Source organism: Electrophorus electricus, chromosome 1 (genome assembly GCF_013358815.1).
Source record: "Electrophorus electricus isolate fEleEle1 chromosome 1, fEleEle1.pri, whole genome shotgun sequence".
Lineage (NCBI taxonomy): Eukaryota > Metazoa > Chordata > Actinopteri > Gymnotiformes > Gymnotidae > Electrophorus > Electrophorus electricus.
The window spans coordinates 13,965,196-13,983,464 of NC_049535.1; the positions used below are offsets into that span (position 1 = coordinate 13,965,196).

At 46.1% G+C, this 18,269-nt stretch overlaps 1 protein-coding gene across 4 annotated transcripts; it reads right to left on the reverse strand.

The window, feature by feature from the left end:
- Positions 1 to 214: 214 nt before the first annotated feature.
- On the reverse strand, positions 215 to 17,926 carry LOC113580401 (meiosis regulator and mRNA stability factor 1). 4 transcript variants are annotated; one of them, XM_035534657.1, is made up of 26 exons: positions 17,800 to 17,926; positions 16,893 to 17,100; positions 15,864 to 16,622; positions 14,994 to 15,162; positions 14,664 to 14,878; positions 14,456 to 14,573; positions 14,008 to 14,180; positions 12,970 to 13,440; positions 11,991 to 12,139; positions 11,178 to 11,318; positions 10,902 to 11,088; positions 10,335 to 10,513; positions 9,980 to 10,060; positions 9,561 to 9,797; positions 9,150 to 9,269; positions 8,726 to 8,907; positions 7,739 to 7,959; positions 7,394 to 7,536; positions 6,876 to 7,009; positions 6,346 to 6,548; positions 6,027 to 6,254; positions 5,578 to 5,811; positions 5,119 to 5,343; positions 4,672 to 4,732; positions 4,198 to 4,296; positions 215 to 3,949 (listed from the first exon to the last, which is right to left on the reverse strand). In XM_035534657.1, the coding sequence occupies exons 2-26, from the start codon at positions 17,040 to 17,042 to the stop codon at positions 3,447 to 3,449; spliced, it is 5,382 nt and encodes a 1,793-aa protein (XP_035390550.1). In that variant the 5' UTR covers positions 17,043 to 17,100; positions 17,800 to 17,926; the 3' UTR covers positions 215 to 3,446. The 4 variants fall into 4 exon arrangements, with proteins under 4 accessions (XP_035390550.1, XP_035390684.1, XP_035390632.1 ...); XM_035534791.1 differs by having other exon boundaries at positions 16,464 to 16,622; positions 17,800 to 17,922; XM_035534739.1 differs by lacking the exon at positions 12,970 to 13,440 and having other exon boundaries at positions 17,800 to 17,923.
- Positions 17,927 to 18,269: the final 343 nt, after the last annotated feature.

Sequence of the window (18,269 nt, forward strand, 5' to 3'; positions counted from 1 at the left end):
AAGCACTGCCAGTAAAAATCTAGTAGATGAAATGATTAGAAGAGGATTTCAATCAAACCATTTACATTTCCTAAATTTACAGCATTTAGCAGACACTCTTACCCAGAGTGACTTACAAAAGTGCTGTCATTTACTCATAGAATACATCCTAGCCAACCAGTATGTTAGAGTCCAATATACCAACTAGAATACTGCTGAAATAATGAGTCAAACCTACTGCTCATGAAATTTATTAACTGAAACTGCTTAGTAACTCCACAAACAATTGATACTGCTTCAGTGACTTCCCAATGGAGAAAGGGAGACCAGGCGAGCCCAGGAAAAAGGGAACAACAACAACAACAACAACAACAACAACAACAACAACAACAACAACAACTTCATTTAGCACGAGAAGAGAAGAAGGCACAACAGAGAGGGTTTCGGGTTAATGTAGGAACATTCTGCAGCTGACGGGACAGTAACTGCACAATGACAGAAGGCCTGTGCAACATTTCATTTTTATAGTCATTTACAAATTAACACAGTCATCTGCTAGGCATCTAATTTACTAGGGCAAAAAAATAAATCTAACAGATGGAACGAAATTCAGCATGCCTGATGTTTGACACAAACACCCAAGTACTTTTGTTTTACCTGCACTTCTTGCACAGAGAAGGTATGTCAAAATGCATGGCTGGCCCATGAGCACCTACACGTTAAACCAAAGCATGCCTTGCTGTGACCACATATAACCACCTCTATGACAACAACCTCTACTTTTTTTTATTTATTTTTTTTATAAAACACCCAACCAAACAATAGGTAATAAACTATGCAAATGTGCATAAGTAAACAAGGTTAACATTTTTCTTGAGATAAACAAAAAGATGTTTAAATACCACCCCCTCCCTGCAAGTTAGCTGTAACTGAGGGCTTATTTCTTCTCAAAACCAAACTGAAAGTTTAGGGCTCATTAAGGCCACAGAGGCTCAGCAATGACCATGTCCATGAAAGAAATATCAGGTCATTGATAATCTTTAAAAAACAGAGAAAATGCTCTAAACATTCCAACAGGATCCTTTAAATAATGGTCCAATAAAGGATGACAGCAAATCCTTTGGGACGTAAATGCAGCCACCCTGCAGTGGCGAGTTGGTAAATTAGGAACATTTATGAGCTGAAAACATACACACAGGGATATAAATAGACTGGATTATACTGAATCAACCCTATAGCAGAGCCTTTAGAACTAATAAAAAGAATCAAATAAAAAAGGCAGCCATTTTGGTAACCAGCAGGTCTGAGTCCCATCTTTATATTTTCAAAATGAATCGTCTATGTTAATAAAAAAAGGAAGTCTATCCATCTTATGCTTGTCTAGTCCTCTTCACTCTAACGTAGACCCTAATTGTAGCTCGTCACTCATTCGTTCTAGGTTCATCCTGGAATGACCCAGACAGCACCACGCAGGATAAGTCTCAGCTTCTAAGTCGATTTCCAAAAGCAAACACTAAACAAGGTGGCCTTGGGCAGAAAGAAATCTACATACATCACGCGGTGTGTGTTGAGGGTGGGGACTGCTCCAGCTGCACTTTCTGCTTCTCCTGTGGTGTCAAGGCTGATACAAGCTATTGTAAAAGCCAGGCTGAGGCCACAGGAAGATCAGAGGGCCCGTGTGTGTCCCCTGATGCCGTGGTGTTATGGTTTGAGCAGTTCACACCTCGTCCGACTCCAAGGAGATTTAAAACCGAATCACTAATCTTGTCTCTGAAATCCACAAGCTTTTCAGACAAGAATATGCGGCGACTACTTGACTGACACTAACAAAACCGATCAAGGTTACAGAAAACAACCTTGGCTTTTTCTGCAGAGCAGCCAAGATGAACCCAAGCTCTCGTTAGCATGATCTGCAGTCAAAACATGTGAAAAATTATTAAAAACTTCACAGCTCATCAAGTCAGCCACATCCTCTTAACATCACACATGAAATTATCTATGCACTATGTGCATATAGAATTTCATACCAAAACCATCCAACTAAAGCTGCACACTACTTTGCTAAAACTGAAACTGAGCTTTTGTTTATCCTCCAGCAGTTAGTGAGGGGTCTCACTGCTGAGACCAGCTCTCAGGACTTTTGCATAGGCCAACCAGTCTTTTGTTTTGTTGACGTTACGGCTGGAAGTGTGGACTTCAACCCCACTGAGCAGTGCTGTGACACTACCTCAGTCTTATCCTACATGCATGTCCTGTGCCATTGGCCATAGGAAGTTGTAAAACCTAGTTCAAGCCAACATCCACTTAACATCTTGTGATATCTTATCTTGCTCGAGACGGTCAGAGTGACACTACCTTTGCCGTCAGGATGTTTATCAAAACTCCAATCCCATTTGGTTAAGTCCAAACTTAGGCTTTTCAAGACAAATGCAATAAGGCATTTGAAAATAACCAATTAGATTTAGGGGGAAAAAAACAGGTTCAGATCTCAAACTCTAAAAGCATACTAGAGTACAGAAATATTACCAATGCCTTATAAACACAAACGAAAGTTAAATCACTAGGTTAAAAATCCACAAGCCTACCATGGGTCTAGTGAACTTTCGCCAACTTACTACTATTATGTTGTAAAACCATTCCATGTAGATGATAGGAAAATGACTATAAAACATGTCTTTTGTAATAGCCATAATACTGTGTGCAGGACAAGCAAGGCCAGAGGACTAAACTTCACATTACTGCAAATACATTTGGCCCAAAAACCCTCAAAACCCCAATCTCGAGTCCCAAAAAAGAGAGGAAAAAAAAAAATTGGGGGTGAAAGTTTGATAATCAAAAGACAATTCCTCAGCTACAGCCAACTCAGTTTGCCCCCCCCCCCCGATGCAATTGTTTATAGGGTGCTGATTTAAGGAAAAAAAAAAGTTGTTTGCAGCACAACACAAAACTATGATGACTCCAGATGTAACGAGCTTTAGAGCAGGCAACAGTGACCCATAAAACAAAAAGGCTACAAGACGTAACGCAGACCTAAAGCAGCATGTTGAAAAATCAGCAAGCGGATGGCATGGGGCAGGGGTCCTTAGCTCCAGCCCCTTGGGACACCCTGCATATGCAGTTTCAAGCATTTCCTTGCCTTAACACACCTGCCACAACTCATGAAAGACTTGGTAACATGTACGGTGGGGAGTAAAACTGAAACCAAATCACAGCTGAGGGTCCCCAGGGCTGGAGTTCAGAACCCCTGGCATAGGAAAAGGCTTAGTACAGTGAACCTCTGGGCAACTGTTACTAAACCTAGTCCTCTTTGGCCACAGCACTGAAGAGTCCTACATCTTACTTGCTATGGGCACACTGATCTAACTCGTTAGCTCATTATAAAGCCTTCTGCAAGTTGTAAAAAGTGTGCTGAAGCAGGGAAAACAAAACATCTGTGACTTTTCAGAATCAGATGCAAGAACGGACTTTTACACTGAAGGGGCTGGGGAGAAGGAGAAGTTAGCCGCAATCCTGACTTTGTTCCGGGAGGGTCTTTTGCTGGGACTGTCCGTAGCCGAGGGCTTGACATTTGGTAGTTGTGGTGGTTTGGTCACCACTGAGCCCGATGCACTGCGTGACTCAGGATCTGCAGTTTGAGGCACTGTGTCACCTTGAACTTTCGATATTATGACGACTGATATATCTGCAATTTGGTTCTCAGAGTCTGAAGTTTTGTGACACTCTGTGGCGTAGTCGGCAGGCATCTGAGCTGCTTGGGGTTGGTGGTTGTGCACCAGAGGATGCTCACCTGCCCCCCCTGTGGGCTGGATGTACAACTGCTCCTCAAAGCGGATGAGGTCTCGGTGCTGGAGCAGAACCGGGTCGGGATGAAGCTGAGGGGAGGGCAGGCAGGATGGAACAGGCCCACAGAGCAGGTCCACTGGAGAGGCGGAGCTAAGGCACAGCAGCTCCGCCTCACCTGGACTGCCACCTGAGATCAGAAAGGCAAGAAGTGTTTAACCATCCAAATTTACACTGATGTGATGCAACACATGAAGAGGTGAAAGCAAGTGCCTTCTGTGGTCTGGCAGAATGAGACCCATAGTTACCAATTTACGCTCCATCTATTAAGTTAGTTGCTGTCCTGCATGTCTACACTACCAGTGTGACAGGAAGATGGCTGCATCCATCCTTGGAAAGGCATAAAGACTTATCGCCGAGACATTTGTGTGTGTTCACCTTGGCTATGTGTGCTGGATTCTTGAGTACTAGAAGGGCTCTGATTCTCTGGGGCCTCCTCAGGCTGAGGGCTGTCTGTGCTAGTAGGGCTGCTGCGTGCTGGAAGGACAGACACACACGCAGCTCGAAATGTAGGTAAACAAGCAAACGCCAACAGTTAGCCTATAGTTATCCCTGTTGAATTTTTAAACTTCCAAGATAGGGTAAACAACTGGATCTAAGGTGTTAGAAGCTCAGCAAGAGAGGAAATCTGAATGGAAAACAGCTCTAGGGCCATATGTTAAAACAAGTCCACAAACAGGTGAGCAAGCTAGCCTTTCGACATAACCTTCAAGAGTTTGGCATCAGGTTGGGTTCTCCCAGATTGACTCAGAGCTACAATAACGGGAACCTTAAAATGCTAGTGGGTAATGGCACAGCCCTAAATACAGTCCTGCAACATCATTATGGTCAGTGTGAAGCAACATGCCTCACCTTTCATATCATTCCTCAGTACTATGATCTTCTTGTGACCATGGCCTTTGATCCACACTACCTGTTTAAAAGGAAAAATGATTTGTAAAATTATTAAAAGTGGAAAAAAAAAAAAAAAAAAAAAAAAAAAAAAACGGATGAAAGGGTATGCATGCCGTTTCCAGTGACAAGTTAATACAAATTGAGGTTGCGAGTTAACACCGCAACAATTTAATATCTCAGTAGGGGGGTGCGGGGATTTTTGTTGTTGCAAAACATATCTCCACAGCTGGGCCATCTGACCAGAGAACTCTCAAAGTCACGCCCCTTTTTTGAGATGAAAGAGAGAGAGGACCAAAAGCAGTAATCTAGGTCTCATCAACCTCCTTTCCAAGAACTTGTCCTGGAGAATCATCTCTTCTGAAAGGAAGAGGAGGTCATTTAGTGAGCAAGTATGAAAAGGTGGACCTGCGGTACTGCAGCCAGGAGCTCGTCTAGAGTAGCGTAGCCATAGTCACGCGGCTGGAACTCACAACCCGTGTACTTGCTGAAGGCGCCCCAAAACTCGGTCAGGAAGATTTGGTTGTAGTGGTAGGTGTGCAGAAGTGCACGGACATCCCTCGCGAACTGGTACAGCCGAGTTAGCCTTACTCGCTCTTCTGACTTGCCATGGTCATCCTCACCCTCAAACAACTGGATGAGGACAGAGGGAAAGAAAACCAACTAGACTGAGTTTTGCAAGAAGTCACTGCTTCATGCATGCAAAAAATTGGGACACATGAAGAAACCACTAAATAATAATAATAATAATAATAATAATAATAATACTAGATCACAAAAATATGGCATTACTAATTTCAAATTTTAGCATTATTGCGGTGTGCTTGTGTATAAATACTGGGGATTTAAGAATGTTCTCAAACATACCTCCACCAGATAAGGCAGACTCTTGAGCAGCTCACTAAGTGAAACGAAGCCGTACTCGCAAGGGTTGAGCGGTGTATCATACATTGATTCGTACTGCCTGCGCAGTGTCTCCACTAGCAGCCAGTTGTGGTCATTAGGAAGTGACATCATCACAGCCAGCAGCTGGGATGTGAGTGCACGCAGAGATTTCCTGTTAATGAGCTGCACCTCCTTCTCTTCCACTCCATCTACCACCTGCGAGAAGAGATACAGATACTTTAGAACTGGTGATTATCCACAGGTATCCTGAACTAGAAATTATGGAAATGAAAGTACACAATTCCTTGTTTAGAAAGGAGAAAGGGAGAGGGGGGTGCTCTGAACAAAGTCCACTGTCCAAAAGGAGGGGGGTGGTACCTAGACAACGAGACAGTTCACCGAGTTTTGCTGGTGAAAGCAGTGGTGTTCACCTTGACGACATGACACAGTTTGGCAAGCAGGGCAGGCAGCGTGTCAGCGTCGTAGTCCTGCAGACGGAGGCCATAGCCATACGTCCTGCTGTACTCTGTGAGCAGCTGGCTGATGGGCAGACTGCAGTCTCTCTGAGCACGGAGGAGCTTGACCAGCTGGGCTGCAAGTGCTTTGACCCGCTCCACCTCGGTCAGGGCCAGCACCTTCTCCTCCCCACACTCTAGCACCTGTGCACAGGGGCCATTAAATAACGCTCATACAAGAAACCAAAAAAAAACCCCACAACCTCCCCCCCCAGGTAGATGTAAGTGAGCCGACCTGGAGCACATCGGGGATGGCTTCGAACAGTTCCACCAGCTTAGAGAAACCATAGTAAGCGAGTTTGCACTGGCGCCCAAAGTGGTGGTGGTAGGTGGGGATAAACTTGCAGAAGGGCATGCGGAAGTGCGGCTGGTGGCGCAGCAGGTCCACCACCTCCTTACCGAACTGTCGCGTGTGCTCCACCTCCTCCGCTGTCCGATCTGCCACACACACAAACAAACACAATCATGAGTTCAGTCACCCAGTGGTTTCAGAGAAGGAGAAAGTTCTGCTTCTACAAAACTGAGGGTCTTTTGTTCCTGAAGAAATCTTGGAAAAGTGTATTTTTACAGTTTCTAATACTGAGATGAGAAATACAAAGCACCTATTTATAAATGTGTGTATTTTTTATAAATCCACAGCAATTTACATGAACTTCTACTATGCTTTTCACAAAGTTTAATGCCAAACTTCAGTTTGGATTAGTTATTACCTCTACTTTAAAAGAGACATGCCTTGCTGAAGGCGTATGACAAGAGACACCTCACCTCTCTTGGGTATGGATATGATCATGTCCGAGTCCTGCTGTGTGATGGTGATTGTGGTGTCAGGAATCTCAGTCAACAGATCCATCAGGTCACACATGCCATAATCAATCACTTGCCAGTTTCTGGAGAAACACCTGTCACCATGTAGGGGGGAAGCAGAAGAGGATAAAAAAAAGAAAAGAGAGAGGGGTTAGGGTACTTGACTTGTAATCGGAAGGTTGCTGGTTCAAGCCCCACCACTGCCAAGTTGCCACTGTTGGGCCACTTTATAACTTGAGCAATTGAGGGTTCTCAGTCATAATTGTAAGTCACTTTGGATAAAAGCGTCAGCTAAATTTTTTTTATATATATATATATATATATATATATATATATATATATATATATATATATATATATATATATATATTACACACACAAAAAAACAAAAACCTTGCATACAGTCAGAAAGTGTCAAACCTAGCACTAGTGGCATAGACAGCTATTGGAAAAAGCGCAAGCGAGCGAGAGAGACTGACCAGTGGTATGCCTGCATGAAGTCCTTGATGACGACCTGTTTGCTAGCCTGGAACTTGAGTAGTTTGAGCAGATCCTGAGTGAAGCGCTTCACCTGTGCCCTGTGTGTGAGGGTCAGCAACCGCCTAGAGCCCAGACCCAGGATCTGCCACACACACACACACACACACACACACACAACATTTGTCTTTTCGCCCAGTATTGTTCCATCTCAGAGCAACTACGTCTGGGTATTCCTGGACTATTTTTGCCAGCATCGTTCCTTTGTAAACTTAAAGCATTCCAACAGAGAAACATGAGTGTTTGAGTACCCGTGTTTCCAAAGCCAGTATTGCTAAAACTCCAACCTGCAGTACATGTGGGACAGCCTCCAGCAGCTCCAGCAGTTTGGAGTAGCCATAATCCGACACACGGCACTGCTTGGCAAAGTGGTGGTGGTAGGCAGGGATGAACTTGGTGATGGGAATCAGGCAGGAGGGCTGGTTCTTCATCAGGTCCACGATCTCTCGGCTGAACTGGACCAACTGCGGGTTACCCACCGGACTCTTACAGCGCTGCAGCCACATGTCTGCATCACACACACACGCACGCACGCACGCACGCACGCACGCACGCACGCACGCACGCACGCACGCACGCACACACACACACACACACACATTCCAGTGCAAGAGGGTGCCAGGCAAGAGTCGTTTATTCACATTTATGTGAATGAATTGCATCTAAAAAGGACCACACAATACTTTAAAAAGACCAAAAAAAAAAAATAAAATAAAAAAAAAAAATACACCATTAAATTCACACAAACCCCCCCCCTAAAACCTTCAAAACTTCTAATTTTGAAAATGGTTAAATCTGACTGAAGGACACTTGGTTGTTATACACACACACACACACCTTGCAGTATCAAACAAAGCTTTTGACTTATAAACCAATTGAAAGTGGTGCATTGAGGGTAGTGTGAGAAAAAGGCAGACAGGCTTTTTGCTAATGAGGAGTTCTTGAATTCGCCTTTCAGAAACACCATGTGGTCCACCCACGCTAGCTTGAGCTCTGCAATCTGGGAGCAAAAGCCCATCACGCAAAGATGGAATGAGAGCGAGCAAGAGAGAAAATAAAGCTCTGGTCTATACTCTCATCTGACAAAGACGGGCCATTCTTTCTGAAGCAAAGTGAATGTCACTACATGACATACATTTGTCAGTTGAAAACGCAGAGCACGTCAAAGGGCACCTAGGCTTCAATTAATGTACCCCCTCAATTTCAGTATAATCTTTTGAGGGACGCTGTGAGAGACAAAGCAGAAAGTTTTGCGCACATGCACAAACCCACACCTGCATTGGGTGGTGGGGGCTTGTTGTGGATCCATTTGATGACCTTGAAGCCATTCTGTGCGGTTACTATGGTGATACCAGGTATGCAGGTGATTAGATGTTCCAAAGGAACGCTCCCCTCCAACTTCCCCTCCTCCGCTACAGTCAGCGGATTGAATTCTGCCGCATAGCATTCTGGGAAGCTGAGGTCACAGACAAGGATTGGAAAAGTGCATATAATTTCTATTGAACTAAGTAGCACAAATGTTTCCTGAGCAGTTTGTGTTGCCAATTAAACAATGAAACGCTAATGCAACTTACACTTATATGGCAAACAGGCAGTTAAAGCTTTACTGTGTAGCTGCCATTTCACACCAATAGTGTGACGAATCCTCACACGATGCACTCATACTTGTGCACTTAAAGGCACAGCAGGTTATGTTACCTAAGCAAGGGGACAGTTCCTTCGTGAGACTGCAGCAGACTGTGCACGTGAGCAGCCAAGGCCTTCAGAGATACCAACACAAACGGGATCTTGTACGTATCAGGGTCGTAGTCCGCCTCGCTACACACACACACACACACACACACACACACACACACACACACACACACACACATCAGAATTAGAGGTAGATTTAAAAACATTTGAATATTCAGTTCCACTTCAGCAGAAAAAGCCCCTCTTCCCATTTGATGCCAAAGACACAATGAAGCAGGACCCCTTGGTCCATGTTCAGAACAAAACACTCAGATGTTCTTTTGGCAAACAGTACCAGACACTCTGCTCTGAACTCCACAGTGAAACCAGATCCAACACAGATCATTTGAGCCTTGACGAGCATGGGGCCCCTACCTGAACTGGTGCTGCGTGTAGTGGTGTTTGCAGACAGGCTCATGATATTCGAGCTCCTCAAACACCACTGGGCTACCGCTGGTGGAGGAGCCCTCATGGGACTGGGAGGAGCCCAACGGGCTGTGCCTGGCCAGGCTGCTGGAGAGGAGGCACACCAACCGCCCGCCACCCTGCTCCCGCACCGCCACCACCTCTGGGAGACGGTAAAGCTCGCTCACCGCCAGCTTGCGCCCAAACCTGTGGAGGGAAAACACGATGTTTAGATGGTGCTAGTAACACAAAGTTCATGGGTTTGATTCCCAGGGAGTGCATTTACAGTCACCCTGATAAATATACAAGTTGCTCTGGATAAGAGTGTCTGTCAAATGCCATAACTGTATGCTTATGTATGCCTGCTTGCATATGACAAAGCAACTCACTTTCTCTCATAAATTTCAGTGAATTTGAAGAGTGGAAGACAGTTGGCTGGAGAATCCTGTAGAATGCTTATGATCTCTGAGCTGTAGAGAAAATAAACAAAGAGAATAATACCAGCACCCCCCTGTGGCATGGAAGACAATTGTGAAAGAAAGCAGTAAGGCTGTAAATATTTGAAGAACCAGCTCTAGTAAGTATTGTGCCAATTAAACAGAACAAACAGCTAAAACAGTCAAATGTTGTTTGGTACTTAAACCTCTAGTCAAATTATGAACTTCTTACCCCACCACCAGCATTCTCAATCTTAATAAGCTGCAATAACATTTTTGGCCAAAACACCTCCGTAAAAGCACATACCTGAGGCAGGCAAGGGACTTGTTATTGGCGCCAGTAATGAGGGAGACGTGAATACGCTTGTTGCCAATCTTGTAACGGTGGAGAACGCTGACGGCTCCAATCGCCTGCTGCAGGGAGCCCATCTGCACTTTGGCCTTCAGCTGGTAGTCTGTGTGAGGACTGAGCTCAACGCTCTTCACCTGGAGGACGAGAGACCAGTAAACAAAACCCACTGCATGCACAGAAAGACAGCACAAACATCGTTGGGATCAGTTTTTAACCAGCACAAATACCCTAAAGCATAGAACAAAAGTCTCAGCTGGTTAGCCCCAATTTATATGCAAGTCAACAGCTTGGCTTGGCCTGGCCTGATATTGTTGCATGCACTGGTATTGAGTCAAGGGCTAAGTAAGTATATGCTCATTGTTAAGCATTCTAACAGGTAATCTTCAGTCACACTGCTGAGAAGTGACTTTCCTGCACACATGGTTCTTGACCTCATCTCACTTTAATCTAGTCACATGCAGTTGAGTGACTGGATCAACCTTCAACGTGGAGCTTCAGTAGGGCCTCCACGTGCTCCCTCACCCTGCCATGCTTGGCAAATGTGTCGAGCAGGATCTGCTGCAGCTCTTTGCGTGACATCCTGTAGTCGAGGTTGGCAACTTGAATGTCTGCACCATCAGAGAAGGGCTCGGACTGAGAATCAGGACAGGGGCTACGGGAGGCGACACTCAGCGGCGAGGAACGGTTGGACAGGCACGGGGATGCACTTCTGAAAGAGAGCAAGGCGGCCAACAGCAGGTGAATTTTAAAAGAAAGTGTGCATGTGTGTACGCGCACATCTGCAGTAAAGACCCTCACCTTGAGGACCAGGCCCCCTGGGAGCACATCAGGGGGCTGAAGGAGGTGTGCAGGTTGAGCTTGCTGAAGGCTGATGGAGTGCTCACCTGGAACGGCTCCAGGGGAGAGTCTGTAGCACTGCGCAAGCTATACGAGTCTCGTCTTACACGCAAGCACGCACGCACACACAAACACCCCTTTTAGCACCCTCTCATCACTACATTTTGTTTTCCACTGCCCCACTTGATTGCTGTTGGAATGACCAAGGTGCAGCAGTAATAGTTTGCCACTGCTCCAGTAACACCTCATTGGGCCTTTTAAGCTTACAATGGCCAACAGCAGCGAAACAGCAAAATAAAAGATCCCTTATTTTTTCAAATAAGTCATTACATTTGCTGTTACATGAGTGTGCTTTCTTAAAGTGTCATGTACTGAACATTGCAAAGGCCCTTATACATCTGAATGACAAATGTGGCCTGCATAAGCATTGCTCCATCCATATCCACGGGCATGTACAGACAAACTGCTATGTAGCAGAAAGTGAAAGCCTGAAGCAGCAGTAATGTCACACTTCTACTGCCTCCCCGAGTTCAGGTACAAGCTCAAGATTATAATAACCCTGACTAACCCTCAGATGCTCTTTGTAAAAGGCATTATTTAACTGATATATCATTAGAAAACACTATAAAGACAAGGAACTATACATTTTTCCCCCTCTGGTGAAAATAAATGTATACTTATGAAGAAAAAGTAAAAAGGTTTGCTTGCCACCTGCTCTGTTCCAATCCATGTGGTACCTAGTCAGGCAAAAAGGCACTCTGGGAGCTGTAGTACCTGCGGCCACGTTGCTGGAGCTCTGAGAAGCTGGACTTGGCAGGCTGCAGCTGAGGGGCGGGGCCAGTGGCCTGAGGAGATGCGGAGGCAGCACGGCCTTTCTCTGGAGGAAAGCCTGTCCGGGGCCTAGACTCCATACCGCTCATGTCCTGGGGCAAGCAAGTAAAGTAATGAGACCATTCACAAAGAATATGGCCTAAGGATAAAGTGGTGATGCTTTTACTGCTGTTGCTAGAAAGGCCAATATAGGGGACCAAAAAACACACCACACACCAACCAACACAAACCCACTCTTGGTTTTTGACACTTTTGATCCAATTAATCAAGATTAAAAGCAGATTCTTAGCTCCAAGAACCACAAAAGTTATGAAAGACCAGAGTTTAGCCAAGCTGGACGGAGGTTTTTTTTTTTTTTTTTACAACAGCAATGCACTTCAAATGGATGCGTTTTTGATATGGAAGTAAAGAAAGACAGTGGGCAAAGGTTAATCGGAGAGACGCAAACATATGAATAAAATTAGTTTAAAGGCTGCAAAGGAACTCGGAGAAATAAGGTCGGATCGCAACTACTCAAGTCTAATAAAGTCAGACAAATCTACAGGTCCTCAATGTTAAGGGCAGAGGACAATCAGCAGGAGGGAGAGATGAGGATCCTCTGGGACCAGCAAGCAGGCAGGCAGAACTGGGATCAGGAGCAAGCAGGGAGACACAGGCTTGGAACACATGCATAGTAACCCTCAACACACTGGCCCAACACTGCCCAACAAACACTGGCAACAACTTGTGGGGGGAACCAAGAAGCCAAATTAACTTTCATTAAGAATGGAGAGGTATTGCACAGGGCTTTTGGATTCATGGTGTTTGTTAGGACGTGTTGGATTGGTGGGCTCAGAGGTTTAAGATGCTGGGAAGCAGGCTGGAAATAGGGCATCACGGCGGCTGGAGAACTGATGATGGGATGCACCATTACACTGCTGACCTGGGGAAGGGCCTTCATCACTGGGCTGCAGGAAGAGGCATGCCCCCCTTTCCTTGGGCTGTAGGGTCTTTCCGGAACATTTACCCCTGCGTCTCTGCCGCTCTGGCATGACCGCGAGGCCCGCCTGGGGCGCCGTGGTGACCGCGGCTTCTCCACAGGGAGGAACAGGGCAGCAGAGGAGGAAGAGGAGGCGGCAGCGGCAGGAAGCCGGGGCCGCTCCTCTTCTTCCTCCTGCGGCCCATCAGGGGAGAACGAGAGCGTGATGCGGTTCCCCAGGACGTCCTCATTCTCCATGCGCTTGCGGGCGCGCTCGGCCGCCTCGGCACTGGCGAATCGGAGCACGGCGGTGCCGCCGGACACACCCAGCACTTTCCCGCCGCAGTTATTGGACAGGCGCTGAAGCCTGCTACTGACGGCCTTGGCGTCGCGGTGCGTGGGGAGGTTGTGCACAAAGAGGAGGTTCAAACAGGGCTGGGGAGCAAAGAGAGAGGCAGCACTCTGGGTTTTCTGGGACCGTTCTGCTGGGGTGGCTACTCGTTTTGAGAAGTTAATGTACTTTTTTGGACAGAGTCTTGCATCTATTCCAGTCTTTTTTTTGGGGGGGGGGGGGGGGGGGGGTTATAAAAAATAATAACTTAAAACAAACCAGTGTGTAAGTGTAGTGTCTCATCTTCTGTACTGGGGAAGCATATCAGGGTTCTAGCTTAGTCAACATCAAACTGATGCACTGTGTTGGTACACAGATGGTGCTATACACGCCAGGGTTGGGTGGGGTGGGTTTATTTTTTAAATACACTTGTTTCAAAGAGCAGACTGAAATTCATAAACGTGAAGTCAAAATCCATTATTCTGGTAAAATAAGTACCAGAACAAGCCACACTAGTGCTCCAAAACAAAAACCATATGTCCATTTTAGAAGTCTACAGCTTGCTCACTCCAGCATTTTACGAACCGTGCTACTACAACAGCAATTAGTTTTGATGGGGACCAAAGGAGTTTCAGGTCAGAGGTAAAGGGGAGCGTGGCAGAGATGCATACCTCTGACTTGATAAGCATTCTGGGTGGCAGCTCCAAGACCAAATCCTCAAAGGGCACGTGCAGGTGGGCGTGCTGCAGAAGAGCAGGCGACGCCTGACTCTTGTGCACAAGGATGACCTGGAAACCATGACGATGGCGCAGGTCACTCAGCTCACTGGCAAAGTTCACGTCAGCTGCGAACCAAATGGGGTATGGGTAAAGATGGACTCGAACGAGGGCACATTAAGGCTCCCTGACAGAAAGGCCCACTTATTCCTTTCACTGCCAAAATCTCACCAGCATGGTCTTACCATGGTCTTTAAGGATATGATTTAGGAGGACAAAATTTCAGTTTGGCCACCTGGGTTTCAACATGCCCAAAAGCAACATAAGTCTTACACAAGTAAACTAGAGCAATATTCTTCCTTGGCCACCCACTACTTTGTTATTTTTTTAGGGAAGGACTCACAAGAAACCACAATGACGGTGGCAGGAGCGGTGTGGGTCTCGGCGAAGCGGCGCAGACTCTGCCGCAGTTTGTCATCGGCAGCGTTTTTGGCTGTTGCATTTATATGAGCAACAGTCACCTGTGGGAGGGACAAAACAACATATCCTATTTAAAACAGCTAACAAAGCAGTGCTGGTGTTTGAGGGGGGTTGTGTGGGTGTGGATGTACCTGGCAGTTGTTGAGTTCCTGGATGACGGCCTTGTTTTCTTTGCTGATGTCACACACGCAGATGAACTCAGCTTCGCGGTGACCCTGGAAGAAGCGCTCACGCAGTCGCTGGACAACTGTGGCAGCCGAACGACCACTGGGCACTGCGCAGTTCTCTATGTCCCAAAACACCCCCACTGGGGGCAAAGACTCCTGCCCACCACTCTCAGGAGAGCCTGACACACCCACACAGTATGTAAATATCACAAACAAAGCAATCTGGCCAACTCAAACATGAACTCCTACAGCATACTAGGCCTGAAGCCATTTCACGGCTGCATGTCCACTAACCATATTTCTGGCTGGTTTTGCACAGGCTGCTGGTGTGCAGGATAAGGCCATCGCCGGAGGCTCCAGGTGCACTACAGCCGTTACACACAGGGATGGGAGCAGGGGCAGAGTGGGACAGTGGAGGAGGAATGTCAGGCCAAACTTTCTCGGGGTCAGTGGCAAAGGGCCCCTGCACAGGCGAAAGAAAAGAAAAGCTTCACTCTCATGAACTCCAGCTTCTTATCACACTAACAGCACCTTTACAGATTTGGAAATTTAAGCTGTTTAGACTTTCTTGTAATGATTACAAGAACTTCAAGCTGTATTTTTGTTGCTAGGTTTGCAACCTGCCTAGGCAGGACATCTAGACCACCTACGTTAGGGTGCAAGCAGCCCACAACATATTCCAATAAGACACACATGGACATGTTTATTGCTACAGATGTCCACTGATCAATGTCCACTCAAATGTTTAAAAAGATGAACAATAGTTTTAAAGATGGTCAAAGTTATAGAGCTACATGCCATCAGCAACAGGCTATGGAAGCAGTCATGCTCAGTTTTAATCTAGATTGTTAAATGATTAATGCAAGCTTCCAAACAAACAAACCTCAAACATTCATAACTGCTTCAAAGGATGCAGGCATCTTAAGTTTCAAACATGCAGATTTGCTATACTTCACTCCCATTAAGAAGGTTTTAAATACTGCAGCTCCCAACACATCTAAGCCAAGTAAATGAGTGCTCTTAAATGCTCATTAACTCAGGCTCAGGTGTAGATTCTTCTTCAAAAAAGTGGACTGATGAACTGAACTGGGAAACCTTCTATTACAACTCAGGCATCCCTTAACATTATGTACACCCTGTACACACCGAGAGACTATTACCAACCTTTCTCAAACAGTGGTGGCAGCAGTGCATTCCTTTCAGACAGACTGTGGTGTGCTCAACATTGAGGTGTAAAGGGTTAGAGCAGTGGTGAGTAGAGGAGGCCACATCACCATGCAAATGTGTACACTGCTCTGCCCGATGCTCCCCAACACAGTGGCAGCACCCAGATGGCGCAGGGCAGGGCCCATGGGCGGAGGTGGAGCCAAGTGCAAGATTGGACTGTACACAGCCCACAGGGATAGAGGACCATGGGCGGAGGTGCCTGAGGCCTGCACAGCAGGGGGGGGTGGCGTGTGCTGCCACAGGCTGAGATGTGGCCACTGATGGCATCCGGAGGCCGAAGCTCTGTGGTGTCTGCAGCTGGGCCGCATGGCCAGTCCCGTGGAGGGGGGCCGCCGGGTAGGGAGCATGGCTACGGCCGGGGCCAGTGCAGGGGTTGTCCTGTGGGTGAGAAAAGTGAAGTGCAGAAGGCCCACCACCAGTGTTTGCATTTGCGCTACAGCCACCACCAATGGCACCGAAACCATGGACTCTGGCTTTGAGGGAGCTAGGGCTCTGCTGGAGGTGCAGGCTGGACTCACAGTGAGAGCACAGGCTTACTTTAGGGTTACTGGGCTGGGGCTTGGGGGGGTGGGTGTCTGTAGGAGGGAGGTGGCAAACGGAAGACAGAGGGAGATGCTCCTGAGATGCACTATGGAGAGGAGGGGGAGGAACATCTTTCAGCTCCAACGCTGGCTTACGGACTTCCATGTAACTGTTCTAGTGAAATAAAAACAAACACAGAAATATGCTTATTTCTCACCAAAATGTTCTAAGAGGGATGCTAACTTAATGCTATAGCAACATACACTTGGTTTTACCTGCTACTGCATGCACTTACATAAGGACTATTTAATTGCTGGCATTCATTCAATGTAATTCAAGTTCAACGTTATTCTTAACTTAGCCTCCTAAATAAATCTATTGATTGTAGAAAGAACTATGCATTGCTGTTAAAATGATGCTTACAGTGTATTAAAGTCGCCTCACCTGGCGATGCGCAGACTGGGGAGTTTGTCTGAGAGAATAGAAGCAGTCGGTGAGTTTCCAAAATCTGGACGGCGCTACGTTGTCTGAACGATTGAGCCATTGAAGGGCTCTTTCATTACAATTTTGCCTTTCCTTGTCCAATTGTTCCATCGTGCCGCCTTCGAAAACGTCGCAACATTATTTCGCATGTCTTCTCTCTCATGACTCCCTTCAACACAGATCAGAATTGGTTTACAAAATTTATCTGAACTTCTTACCCGAGTACAACAATCGCTGCGTTATATGGCAGCTAGGCAGCTAGCTAGCTGGGGTTAGCAAGTAGGCTAGCTAGCTAGGTAGGTAATTAAGACTTCAGTAAAAAAAAGAGGTGAGAGAAATTAAGACATCAAACTGTCTTCCATCAGGTTCCAAGTTACCCCCACGTTATGACATTTGTCCAAATAGGCGACAGAGGGCATTGATTTAGCAAGTAAGCTAGCTAGCGCAATTAAATGTCCAAACCTGATTCCCCACCCCTCCCCCTTCCCCCCGGCTAAGAACCAAACAATGGTTAATGACAGCCCATAATTATAACGGAAGAACAGTTTAGTTGGCAAGTTAAATCGATATATCAATGAAGTTGTTGGTAAAAACATGTAAGCCATAGCTAGCTAACAAAACACACAGGTCTACTGTACTGCTTTTTCGCAGAAGCTAGCTAGCTGGCTGGCTAATAATATTTGAAAGCCAGTAGCTAATGTGGCACATCACGCAGGCCTTGCTGTTAGCAAACACATCTCTTGCTGTTGGGGTGGACGGACCGAAAACTGAAATCTTTATTTGCTTGTTTGTTTCAGTTACCGAAAAACAGTTAACCAAAACCAAAAATACTCCATAACGGTTTGCTTTGTTAGCATATTTAACATACCTTCTACCTTCTACCCATCCTAACGCACACCTCCGGAGGTCCTCGCACCTTCTGACAAGGCTGTCTTCTGACGTATCCTTGGAAACCAAAGGAACTATCTACTCTGCCACAAACGCTTTAACAGCTGTCGTAAATCACCTGTTCCCGCGAAGCTCCTTTACATGTTCCCGCGGCGTAAACATTTCATACCGTAATTTTATATATTGCAATTTTCTCGATATATAACATTCATTTTAATTGTAGTTTTTCTAAAAGCCTTCTGACCGAACTACAATATTAGCATGTTAGTTACTTGCTATAGTTAGTTTTACTACTCAGGAATCACTATTTGTTCTGCACTTAATATTTTAGACGCGAAGCACAATCGTTGTAGTCTCACTCAGTCACGGTTAGCAAGAAGCAAATTCTCCAGAAGGTGGCGGTGTCACAGTGATGCTTCGCACCAATGACCTGGTGTCTCCTCTTTACTT